Source organism: Leptopilina heterotoma, unplaced genomic scaffold (genome assembly GCF_015476425.1).
Source record: "Leptopilina heterotoma isolate Lh14 unplaced genomic scaffold, ASM1547642v1 Lhet_4, whole genome shotgun sequence".
In the NCBI taxonomy this organism is placed as follows: Eukaryota; Metazoa; Arthropoda; class Insecta; order Hymenoptera; family Figitidae; genus Leptopilina; species Leptopilina heterotoma.
In genome coordinates this window covers 1205112-1218819 of record NW_025111063.1, presented here as the reverse complement: position 1 = coordinate 1218819, position 13708 = coordinate 1205112, and the positions used below count along the sequence as shown (strand labels likewise).

At 22.8% G+C, this 13708-nt stretch overlaps 1 protein-coding gene across 1 annotated transcript in view; it reads left to right on the top strand.

Annotated features, from left to right (window-relative positions):
• The first annotated feature begins 888 nt into the window (after positions 1–888).
• The window catches only part of LOC122506240 (collagen alpha-1(XVIII) chain), a 260714-nt gene continuing 247894 nt past the window's right edge, over positions 889–13708 (top strand). The window contains exons 1-2 of the mRNA XM_043618315.1: positions 889–927; positions 8966–9221. Of these exons, the coding sequence (XP_043474250.1) occupies positions 889–927; positions 8966–9221 (295 nt within the window). The remainder of the gene's footprint in view (positions 928–8965; positions 9222–13708) is intronic.

Below are 13708 nucleotides of genomic sequence, written 5' to 3'. Positions count from 1 at the left end.
GAATATAATTTTGTTTGGTTCGAATAAATTTTATTTTGTTAAAAATAATTTTGTTTCGTTCGAATAAATTTCATTTGGTTGAAACAAAATTTTGTTTTTAAATAAATTTTAATTGGTTGGAACAAAATTTTGTTTGGCACAAATAAAAAAATTTTTTTTGTGGTATACAATTTTTATTTATTTATAACTGGAATAATTTATATTTAGTTTAAATAGAATTTTTCTCTGGGCGTGAGGAGAGAATAAAAAAATTGAATTGAGGAGAAAAATAAAAAATTAAATTGAGACCAGAATAAATAATGGAGATTTCATAAATTTCTGGACGTTAATTAATCATATTTGTAAATTCGGTGTAAAAATGAGAAATCTAACCTCATGGGTGGTAGACGTTGTCATCGATTAGGTCTTAAGCCTTTGAAATTTCGTGACAAATAATCTTCGAAGCCTTGAGACTGCTTTCTTTATTTTTTTCTCAAGTATCAAAATAAGCTCGGAGCTTTTCGTCTCGAGTGTTGATTAATCATCTCATAATATTCGCGTATTTATGAAGTGAAACGATTTACAAATCAGAGAAATTATTTCAATTTTGCAAGAGACTGAAAAATAAATATCCAAGAATTTTTTATGGAATACTGTAGAGTTGGTTATTAATAAATTAAAAGATAATAATAAATATGGAAAGAAAATTTTTTTTAATAAAAAAACTCCAAATTATTTGTAATTTTGTAATTTTGGAAAAAAAAATCAAATTTAGAATTAGAAAAAATAAAATTTATAATAAAACATTAATAAGAGACCAAGTGTCACTTATCAAATAGAATGTAAGAATTCTCGGGCTGTGAATGAAAGAAGACAAAGAAAGAGAAACAAGGAAAATAAGAGATAGATATGCTGAGACTGCCACTCAGACTTCCCCTTAGGTCTCTGGTAATAAACAATCTTACTCTCACCTGCCTTTTGTGTGCATACTTCACTACCTTGCTTCTTTTTTTTCTCTCTCTCTCATTCTCTATACCGTTGAAGAGGCAAGACAATCGTGAAATGCCTCCGGCTCATCTATGGAGACTTGAAGTAGAAAAAACTATCTTTTCTGGGTACATTGCTAATTTGTACACAGGACTCTCCTCAGCTCTCTAATTTTACTTCATTCTTTCATAAAAACTTTTTTTTTCTTACTCATTTTTCCATTTTGTTTGAAAAATGAAATTTATTTTTTTTTTCAAAATTATTTTCATTGTGTTTATTATTTCAAACTAGATTTTTTTTGTTTGGAATTAAATTATATTGTATTTGAATCAACAATTTTAGTATTTGATTCAAATATCAATTAATTAATTAATTTGATTTAGGACGAAAAGTTCGTAAATTGTTCGATATGTTTTTGGAGAATTTTAGAGAAATTACAAATGATTGCAGAAATTCAATTATTTTAAAAAGTAATGAAATTCTTCGCAGATAATCAATTATATTCAAAATTTTTTTTAAATTTACGTCAAACTTCCAATTATTTTTAGAGATAATTAAATTCTTCTTTGAAATTCAATTATTTTCAAAAATTTTATTAAAATTCTTGAGAAAATTTCAATTATTTTCTAAAATTTTCCTCAATTCAATGATTTTTAATATATACTATTTTAATAAAATTTTCCAAAAGAATTCAATTATTTAAAATTATTTATTATGAAAATTATTTAAATTCTTTGTAAACCTTTAATTATTTTCATAAAATAATAAAAATTTAACAGGAATTCAATTATTTGCAAATTTTTTTTATAAATTTCTTCTCAATCATTCAATTATTTTCATAAATAATAAAATTTTTTCAGGGATTCAATTATTTTCGTAAATCATAAAATTCTTTTTAGAAATTCAATTATTTTTAGTGTTGCATTCGAGAATCTCTCCTTTCATACAAGAAAAAAGACAGAACTTAAGTATTCATTTATTTACCATGTATTTTTGACGAGATTCTCGTTTTTTCGATCTTTTCCGAGCGACTTCTTCCTCAAATGCAACACTATTTTCATGAATTATAAAACACATTGCAGAATTTCAATTATTTTTAATGCAATTATTTTAATCGAATTTCTCGAAAAATATAATTATTCTTGAAAATTTTATTAAAGTTCGCCAAAAGAATTTAATTATTTTAAAATTTGTTAATAAAATTCTTTATGGTAATTGAATTTTAAGAAACATTCAATTATTCAATAAATTATTTATTTTTGTATTTAAATCATTGAATTCTAGTAGAATTTTTTTATAAAAATTGATTTAAAAATGAATTTTATTTGAACGTTTAGATTATAATTAAATATTAAAAGTATTACAGCATGAATTTTTAGAAATAATTGAATTTCGAAATTAATTTTTTTGAAAAAGTTTAATTGAATTTTTTTAATGTTATTTTAAGTTTTTAATTTCTAATATATATATATTTAATTGGATTCCCAGTAATTCAATTATTTTCAAAATTTTTAATTCATTACAAAATTTCAATTATTTTCAAAAAAATTCCCTAATTCAATAATTTGTATATTTATTTTCTTTTAATAAAATTTCCCAAAAGAATTCAATTATCCTAAAAACAATTTTGACAAAATTCTACACGAATATTCAATTATTTTCTAAAATTATAAAAATTTCACAGGAATTTAATAAAAATAGAATTTGTCAAAGTTTAAGATAATAATTAAATTTTTGAGGAGTTATTAATAATTGCAATTTTTAGAAATAATTAAATTTTGTAAAATTTTCAAATTAAAATCTTTGAATATCTGAATTTTTCACACTTTTAACTAACAATTTTGAAGAAATAATTTTTTTGAAGAAGTTTAATTAATTTTTTTAAAATTATTTGAAGTTTTCGTTTTCTAATATATATTTATAATTGAAGAATTTACGAATAATTGAAATTTTTTTAAATTGAATTGTAAACAAATAAATTTGAAAATTCTCAAAAAACTAACAAACTTTTTCAAAAATTATTAAAAATAATGCATTTATAAAAGAATTTCAGATAAAAACACGATAAAAAAAGTTTAATTTTGGAAAAGTTACAAATTATTGCAGAAATTCAATTATTTTCAAGAGTAATAATATTCTTCGCAAAAATGAAATATTTTACAAAAAATAATCAAATTCTTCTACGGGATTCAATTATTTTCACAAATAATAAATCCCATCGCAGAATTTCAATTATTTTTAATACAATTTTAACCGAATTTCTCGAAAAATGTAATTGAACTTGAAAATTTTATTAAAATTCGTCGAAAGAATTCAATCATTTAAAATTTTCTAATAAAATTGATTTGAAAATGAATTTCAGTTAAAATTTTATATAATAATTGAATATTGAAAGCATTATAGTGTGAATTTTTAGAAATAATTGAATTTTGAACTTAATTTTTTTGAAAAATTTTAATTGAATTTTTTTTTATTTTTTAAGTTTTTATTTTCTAATTTAATTAAAGAATTTACGAATAATTGAGATTTCGTATAATTGAATATTGTAAATAAATGGATTTGAAAATTGTCAAAGAATTTTTTCGAAAATTATTAAAAATAATCGATTTAAAGAAGAATTTTAATTAAAAATTCTTAAAAATAATAACTGAATTGATAATGAAAAAAAAATTTTTTTAATTAAAAAATTAAATTACAGTTTTAAGTAAAATGTTCTCTTATTTGGCTCGGGCTGGTTATATTTTTGTCAGTACATAATTGGTCCGTAATTTTTCATTGTTGGTCCGTAAAGTCCGTATTTTTAAATACTTTTACTGGTTCGAGCTCTAAAATAAAAATGATTTGATTAAGTAAATATTTAATTGATAATAGAAAAGTAATTGGTTAGTTGAATCAAATAAATATTTTCAGTGTACCTTTTATTTAGCTAAAAAATTTAATTACAAAAAATAAATGAATAAAATAAAAAAAACTAAATTAAAAAAGTAATCAAATAAAAAAAAACTCTTTAATGAATTGTGATTAATTAATTCGCAATTAATTGTAAGAATTATAATTAATAAGTCTTAGAATATTATTAATTGATAAAAGTTACGTTTAATAATTGAGAAGACTCTCTCGCAAATATTATGAAAAGTTTTATTATTGATAAAAGTTCTAGTTCAACTTTTACACATTTTCATTTTTCTTGAGATATTTTTAAAGGTGAAAAATGAGTTTTTTTTCCGTGCAAGAAGATTTATGAAGTTATTTATTGAAATAAATTCGAATATATATAGTTATGAAATTGGTCCGTAGATTTGTATACTAGAAGAATATACAGCAGTTGCTTTTTCATTTTTTTTTTAAAATGTTAAAATGAGTGTGTGTCATGTGCGGAAGTTCTTTGCTTGAAATCTATGTAAAACGAGGATACAAAATCCTTTTTGCCTTTGACTTAACATTTTTCTTCGAGATCGGCTGATTTACGGGGGGAATTTGGAAGTGAGCCAGCGTGTCGACGCTCCTCACTGAAATAAATTGCCGCCCAAGTGTCTGCACCTCGAAGGAAATGCGAAAAGTTTTGAATTCAAAAAAAGGACTACCAACTTTTCGGTTGGAAAAAAAAATTAAATTCGATTTCAATATATTTATATTCAGAAAGGTTCCCCGCTTTCCTTCGATTCAGAAGCTGGATGAAAAAAAAAGAACTAATCAGATCGAAAGTGTAGAGTATTCTCTGGACGAAATGATTCCTCTCTCTCTCTCTCTCTCTCTCTCTCCTTTTTTTTCTTTTTGACTAATCTTTATTCATTCTCGAATAATATTATCTTCCGTGATAAATGAACGCGATTAGTCAGAGAGAAATGGGAATTGTGGAAGTTTGTTGGAAATGTGGACCAGAATCTAAAAAATCCGATAATTCGCTCTTTCGTATATTTTTATTTTTTAAATTATTAATTAAAATTGATAAATAAATTATTTAAATTTACCTTAAAAAAATTTACAAACTAAAATTTATTTTTCTATTATATTTACTGATCTAAAAATCGGATAAGTTGCTTTTTTTTAAATTGTAATTTAAAATTCATAATCAAATGATAATTATTTAAAATTAAGTATTAATTTGCAATGTTAGTTAATTTTAATTTACATAGTTAAAAACAATTCCATAAAATTATTTTAATAAAGTTATGATTTTATTTAATTACTTGGATATATTTGTATATTTGGATTTATATAATTATTTCCCTCGCTGATATAATTCTTTTTATAAAGAGTATTAATTTTTTCCTCCATTAGATTTTTATGGTTTTTCGTTGAATTTTTTGTTTTTAATTTTTCACAAAATGAAAAAGTTGAGTGCGCAAGTTTTAAAAAGATTTAATGAAGAGAACATGGAATAGTGTACTAACGACTTTAGTGAGCTACTTTAATGAAAGTTAAACAATAGGGCAAAGGAGAAAGAAGTTGTCCTTTCTTTTCAAAGTCTCTTGATTAAATCTGTTCTTGGACTTCTGGTACGACTTTGAAGCAGTCGAAATAAAAGTTCGAAAAAAAAGGAAAAGAAGGAGAAATATTCTTCCGGCAAAGTTCATCGAGCAAGAAGGGTATTTCTTTCTTGAAACTAAATAGTGGAAATTATAAATTCAAGGGCCACTTCTTGTTCAAATTGACATTGTCACTTGTTTAAGGCAGGGAAAATTTTTCTCGATAATCGTTTAGAGGAAGTAGAAAAATTTCTTTTTAGAGGAAATAAAATATTTTTGGACGTAATAAAAAATTTCTTTTTTTGGAGGTAAGAAAATATTTCTTTTTGGAGAATATAAAATATTTTTTGAGGAAATAAAAAATTTCTCTTTCGAGGAAATAAAATATTTTTGGACGTAATAAAAAATTTCTTTTTTTGCAAGTAAGAAAATATTTCTTTTTGGACGAAATAAAAGTTTCTTTTTGGAGGAAATAAAAATTTGTTTTTGGATGAAATAAAAAAATTTCTTGTTAAAAGAAAAATGAAAATAGAGGGAAAATTCTTTATGGAGTGCGTATCCTTTTCTGAAGGAATAACTTCGCTTGTCATTCGTTTTCTATGATGCTTTGATGTTCAATGCTGATTCTACTTGTTGAGTAAAGTTCCGAGTTTCACCTATTGAAAGATATAGTGTGTGCTTTCGAACAGTACATATACATACGTATCTTTGTTGCACGTCCTCTGAAAAATTTACAGGAAATTGGGGAATATTTCTTTTTTTTGGGGGAAAATTGGAATTTTGTGAATTTTTTTTTAAATCACCTGCTCTTAATATTTTTTTCTTTTCACTTTTCCTTCTAGGTTTTCTTTCTTTAATTTTTGTTTTTTTCTTCTTTCTACATTTTATTTTTCTTCTTTTCTTTCTTCCACTTTTTCTACTTTATTTTCTTTTTTCTATTTTTTCCTTCTTATTTTTCTTCTTTTTTCTACTCTTTATATTTTTCCTTTTTTCTTTTTATTTTATTATTTTTATTTTTTCCCTTCTCATTTTTCCTACTTTTGATTTTTTTCCTTTTCCTATTTTTATTTCTCCTTTTCTTCCTTTTTTTATTTTCTTTTTTCAATTTTGTCCCTTCTTATTTTTCTTCTTTTTTCTACTTTTTATATTTTTCCTCTTTCCTTTTTATTTTATTATTTTTATTTTTCCCTTCTTATTTTTTCTACTTTTTATTCTTTTCCTTTTTCTATTTTTATTTCTCCCTTTCTTCTTTTTTTCTTTTCTTTTTTTCAATTTTGTCCCTTCTTATTTTTCTTCTTTTTTCTACTTTTTATATTTTTTCTCTTTCCTTTTTATTTTATTATTTTTATTTTTTCCCTTCTTATTTTTCTTACTTTTTATTTTTTTCCTTTTTTTATTTTTATTTCTCCCTTTCTTCTTTTTCCTACTTTCATTTTTTTCCTTCTTTTTCTCCTTCTTCTTTTTTCAATTATTTGTTTTTTTCTTTTTTCTGTTTTTTATTTTTTTCCTTTTTTTCTACTTTCTTTTTTTCCTTCTTTTCTCTCTACTTTTTCTTATTCATTCTACTTTTAATTTTTTTTCTTCCTACTTTTTATTCTTCTTCTACTTTTTTTTTATCTACTTTTCTTCTTTTTTCTACTTTTTGTTTCTCTCCATCTTCTATTTCTTCTACTTTTCATTTTTCCATTTTTCCCCTTCAATTTCTTTTTTATTTTTCTTCTACTTTTTCTATTTTTATTGCTCCTTTTCTTCTTTTTCCTACTTTTTATTTTCTTTTTTCTTTTTTTTCCCTTCTTATTTTTCTTCTTTTTATATATTTCATTTTTCTCGTTTGATTCTAGTTTCTTTTTTTCTATTTTTTATTTTTCTCTTTTTTCTTCTACTTTTCTTCATTTCTTCTTTTTATTTTTCTCCTTCATCTTTTTTTTTACTTATTATTTTTCTTCTATATTTTTTCCCTTTTCCACTTTTTGTTTCTCTCCATCCACTTTTTTTTCTACTTTTTCTATTTTCTATTTCTCTCTTTCTTCTTTTTCCTACTTTTTATTTTTTTCCTTCTTCTTTTTTTCAATTATTTGTTTTTTTTTCTTTTTTCTGTTTTTTCTTTTTTTCTACTTATGTTGTTTCTCTCCATCTTCTTTTTCTTCTAATTTTTATGTTTCCACTTTTTCCTTTTGAGTTTGTTTTTTATTTTTCTTCTACTTTTTCTATTTTCTATTTTTACCTTTCTTCTTTTTCCTAATTGTTATTTTTTCCTTCTTTTTTTCAATTATTTGTTTTTCTCCTTTTTTTCTTCTTTTTTCTGTTTTGTATTTTTTCCCTTTTTTTCTAGTTTCTTTTTTTTATTTTTCTCCCTTCTTTTCCTTATTCTTTTTCTTATTTTTTCTACTTTTAATTTTTCTTCTTCTTTCTACTTTTTATTCTTCTCCTACTCTTTTTTCATCTACTTTTCTTCTTTTTTCTACTTTTTTATTTTTCTCCATTTTTTTCTACTTTTTATTCTTCTTCTTTTTCTTCTGCTTTTTTCTTTTTACTCCTTTTCATTTTTGTCCTTCTTCTGATTGTCTTTCCTCTTTTAATTTTTTCTTTTTGTTCACTTTTAATACTTTTTTCTCGCCTTCTTTTTTTCTTTTTTAACCATCTTTTATTGTTTTATCTTTCTTTTTTTCTGGAGTTAAAATTCTTGTAAAAACTATAAATTTTTCCATAAAATCTTGAAGATTGTAGGTATAAAGGAGAAGGAGAAAAAGAAGAATTACTTCTTGAAAGTTTTTTTTTATTCTTATTAAATTATTCTCGCTTCTGATTCTTGTTAGAATTTTAATTAATTTTTATTTACAATTCTCTTACCACTTTCACAGGATGTGTACTGTGTACATATTTAAGTCTACTGTACAGTCAACCACAAAATTAATTAATACATCAATCATGAGAGTTTAACACTTCTGGAAAAAATAACTTTATAAAAAATTTATTTCAAAATTAATTATAAAAAAAAATCTATTTTTATAATTAATTTTTTCTTCTGGCATTGAAAAAAAAATGCTAGATATTTTTACAATGAAAGAAATTTGTAAATAAATGTAATAGAACATTTTTTTTTTGAGTATCTAGATATTTTGAGAGTGAATCAGAATAATTATTTTTTTGGTTGAGGAAAAAAGTGAAAATTTTTCCTGGAAATCAGGGAAAAGTGAAGGAAAAAAGAAAATAAAATTTTTGTGGCAAATCTGCAATTTATTTATTTAATTGCTGAGAGTTTAGTGTAGATTTATTTTGAATGAACCAATGAAAATTTGAGAGAATGATATGACGTTGTTAGCGGTGTAATAGATATATAGATATGGGTTTATATGCGCATTCAACATTCATTGACCGCTCGTTAGAGGATGTCAATTTGTCTGTTTTATATATAACCATGAACCGAGAAGTGAAGCATTCCAATTAGGAAGTTTCAATTAATATTTGACGCCAAACATCCCTCACGGCAACAAACTATATCTATATAGAGAGATACTCTATGGGGATAGGGTGAATTAGGCGAAGTTGGCAACGCGTGTGCGACAACATTTTTACAACTTGTCCTTTATATTTATATACACGCGAGGCAAAATGGATGGGGAAAAAGGGCTTTTTGCTTCTCTCAACTTGAAATCACAAAAGTCTGCCTAAATCAACGATCCTATCCAACATATATAGTCCTTGAGGGGATTTGCACAAGATCCTCGCACCCTTATACTGCACTTGAGGACACGAGTCTTATGTACCTACCTGGTGTTTCGTTAAGTTTCGTCCCGGACTTGGCAAATACACACACACTTTTCCCTAGAATTTCTCTCTCTCTCTCTCTCTCTCTCTCTCTCTCTCAACGATATCGTCTCTCCTCCAAAGGGGGTTTATTCACAACAATCAAAGTTTCTGTTGAAAACAAGATTGAAAGTTCATGTAAACGTTTATAGTAGAAATTTAGTTTGAATAAAGTTGATAAACAAATATTTCTTACTATAATATAAAATATTGGTTCGAATTTCAAGGGGTTTTTTTTTTAATTTTTGAACGAAATTGGGTTGAATTGGATTTTTATGGAGATGAAGAATTTTTATGTGGAAATTTTTATAAGTAGCATAATTTTTATTTAGTTTTTTTTATCTAACGGTAATGTTGTTAAGAAGAATTTGTTTTTATGGAATAGAAGATTCCATTTATATTTAACATAATTTTTATTCAACACAATTTTTATTCAGCTTAATTTTCATTCAACTGGAATTTTCTATAACAAGAATTTTTTATTCAACACAATTCACATTTGTTGTGATTTTTTATAGGGTTTTCGATTGGCAGAATTTTATGTTACTAATTTTTATTTTAATATATGAATTTTTAATTTGATAAAAAAAATTCTACTCAATTAATTGAATTTCCATTCAAATAATTAAATGTCTACTCAATTAATTGGATTTCCAATGAATTAAGGGAATTCTATTCAATCAATTGACTTTTTATTTAAATAATTGAATTTCTATTAAACGAATTCGATTTTATGTTCAAATAATTCTATTTAAATAATTTAATATCTATTTAAGAAATTGAATTTCTATTAAACGAATTCGATTTTATGTTCAAATAATTAAATTTCTATTCAATGAATTGAATTTTCCCTCAATTAATGGAGTTTCTATTCAAATAATTGAATTTTCATTTAATTAATGGAATTTTTATTCAAATAATTCAATTTCTATTGAATAAGTGTAATTTTTATTCAAATAATTGAATTTTCATTGAATTAACGGAATTTTTATTCAAATAATGGGATTTCTATTTAAATAATTCAATTTCTATTTAAAGAACTGAATTTCTATTGAATAAGTGGAATTTTTATTCAAACAATTGAATTTCTATTCAAAGAATCGAATTTTCATTGAATTAACGGAATTTTTATTCAAATAATGGAATTTCTATTTAAATAATTCAATTTCTATTTAAAGAATTGAATTTCAATTGAATAAATGGAATTTTTTTTCAAATAATTGATTTTCTATTCAATGAATTTAATTTTACGTTCAAATAATTGAATTCCTATTCAAAGAATTGAATTTCAACTTAATTAATGGAGTTTCTATTCAAATAATTGAATTATCATTAAATTAACGCAAATTTTATAGAATTAATTGAATTTATATTTAAATAAATAAATTTCTATTTAAAGAATTGAATTTCCATTCAATCAATCGAATTTCTATTCAATTAATGGAGTTTCTATTCGAATAATTGAATTTTCATTAAATTAACGGAATTTCTATTGAATTAATTGAATTTATATTTAAAGAATTGAATTTCATTGATTAAGTGGGATTTTTTTCAAATAATTGAATTTTTATTCAATGAATCGAATTTCCATTTAATTAATGGAATTTCTTTTTAAATAATTGAATTTCCATTTAATTAATGGAATTTCTTTTTAAATAATTGAATTTCCATTGAATTAATGGAATTTTTCTTGAAATAATTGATTCCCATTCAATTAATGGAGTTTCTATATTCAAATAATTGAATTTTCATCGAATTAATGGAATTTCTATTGAATTAATTAAATATCTATTTAAATAATTTAATTTCAATTTAAATAATTGAATTTCTATTGAAAGAATTGAAGTTTCATTGAAGGAGTGAAATTTTTATTTTGAATAATTGAATTTCCATTCAGTTAAAGGAATTTCTATTGAAAGAATTGAAGTTTCATTGAAGGAGTGAAATTTTTATTTTGAATAATTGAATTTCCATTCAGTTAAAGGAATTTCTATTCAATTAATTGAATTTCTGTTTAAAGAATTGATTTTCCATTGAATAAGTGCAATGTTTATTAAAATAATTGAATTTCCATTGAATTAGTGAAATTTTTATTTAAATAATTGAATTTACATTGAATGAGTGAAATTTTTATTCAAATAATTGAATTTACAATTTTACATTTAATAAATGAAAATCGTATTAAATAAAAATTAAGTCTTTAAAAAAAACATGTTTTTTAATTAAAAATCGAATTAAAAATTCTCTCTCTCGTTTAAAAATTTTATTTCAGAAAAAAATAAAAATTAGAGAAATAATTCACCCTACTCGCTTTATTTATAAATGAAGTTTTCGCGAAATGTAAATCTATTTTAGAAAAAATAAACTCCTCACATTCCTTTTTTTTCATCGCAAAGCATGAAAAATATTTATATATAAATATCGTCTGGTATAAATTATCATGAATTGCCCTAAATAGTGAACCTTAAAAATACCAAGATATTTTATTCTTTTCAATAAATGTGCCAAATTCGTGGAGTGCATAATATCAAAAGAAATTTATTTAAAGGTATTTTCTACCAATAGATCTCCTGAATAAGCTCGTCTTTCAGATTCTCGTGAATAATTCAACCAAGAGATAGACAAGCACTTCTCCATCTGTAGAGAAGAAAATAAATAAATATATATGTATAGAGAGAGCCTTAAAAAGAAATCATTCTATTTAAACAAGAAAACTTCTGTATAACATAATAATTATTCATATAATGTAGATTTTTTACTATACAAAATTTAAATCATTTTTTTTCTCAACTTTTTTTCCTATATGGAATCGTATTCTACAATTTAGGAGATATATGTGGTTTTTGAATATTAATTTGTTGGTTATTGTATTTTTAATTTCTGGTTTCTGTATTTTATTTTATTTTTTTATTTTTTTTATTTTTATTTATCGTTTTTTGTTTATATTTATTAAATTTATTTTATTTTCGGTTTATTTATTTTATTTCCTTTTTTGTTTCATGTTTTAATATTATTTTTACTTTGATTATTTTATTTCTTTTTGTTTTTTATTTAACTCATTGGTTTTTGTGTTCAATTATTTTTTCCTTTGGTTTTTATCGTTTTATTTACTTTTTTTTGGATGTAACTAATTTTAAATGGCAATTTTTTTTCTAAAATTGACATGGATTGTGTGTGAAATATTTTCGTTGAAGCTTCATAGAAATAGTCGAACCGGAGTGTGTGTGTGGTGGCTGATAAATGTCGAAACAGAGCAGAAAATGTTTTTGCTCTCGTCTACGGACTTTGTTACCTTGATAGTTACTTTGTTCTTCCATTCCTATATATACAGTTTGTTCTCTCGACCACGCCTCGACTTGGAAATTATACGTCAGAGTTTCTAAGTTTGATGTCAGTTTTACGTGTGTTTCGTTAATTAAGAAAATCTTCTAACGCTTCCTCAAACTTTCGGGGGACTAGCAAAATTCAGGTCATAGATAGAAAACTTTTTAAATCCTCTAAAGCTGCTGACTCTAAGGTGGTGTCCTTTTTTTATTTCTCTCTCCCTCTCTCTCTCTCTCTCTCTACACTCAGAGAAAATTTTTATTTAAACCAAATATAATTTATTTGAATTAAATAAAAGTAGTCAATTTTTTTTTTAAAAAAGGTCCGTCAAGTCCGTAATTTGATTGAGAAAAGACGAAAAGTTCGTAAATTGTATGATATAATTTTGAGAAATTACAAATGATTTCAGAAATTCAATTATTTTCAAAAGCAATAAAATTCTTCGCAGAAATCCAATTATGTTCAACAATATTTAAAACTTCTTGTCAAATTTTCAATTACCTTTAGAAATAATTAAATTTTTCTCTGAAATTCAATTATTTTCAAAAATTTTAATAAAATTCTTGGCAAAATTTAAATTATTTTCAAAAATTATCCTCAATTTAATGATTTTTAATATTTACTATTTTAAAAAAATTTTCCAAAAGAATTCAATTATTTAAAAAAAAAATTAATAAAATTCTACGCAGACCGTTAATTATATTCATAAAATAATAAAAATTTAACAGGAATTCAATTATTTACAAATGTTTTATAAATTTCTTCTCAATCATTCAATTATTTTCATTAATAATCAAATTTTTACAGGGATTCAATTATTTTCGTAAATAATAAAATTCTTTTTAGGAATTCAATTATTTTCATAAATAATAAAACTCGTTGCAAAATTTCAATTATTTTTAATACAATTTTAAGCAAATTCTTCGAAAAATGTAATTATTATTATTAAAAATTTATATTTGATTTATAAAATTCTTTATGAAAATTCAAGTTTAAGAAACATGGAATTATTTAATAAATTATTTTTTTTATTTAAATAATTGAATTCTAGTAGAATTTTCTAATAAAAATTGATTTAAAAATGTATTTCAGATAAAATTTTATATTATAATCGAATATTAAAAGCATTTTTAGAAATAATT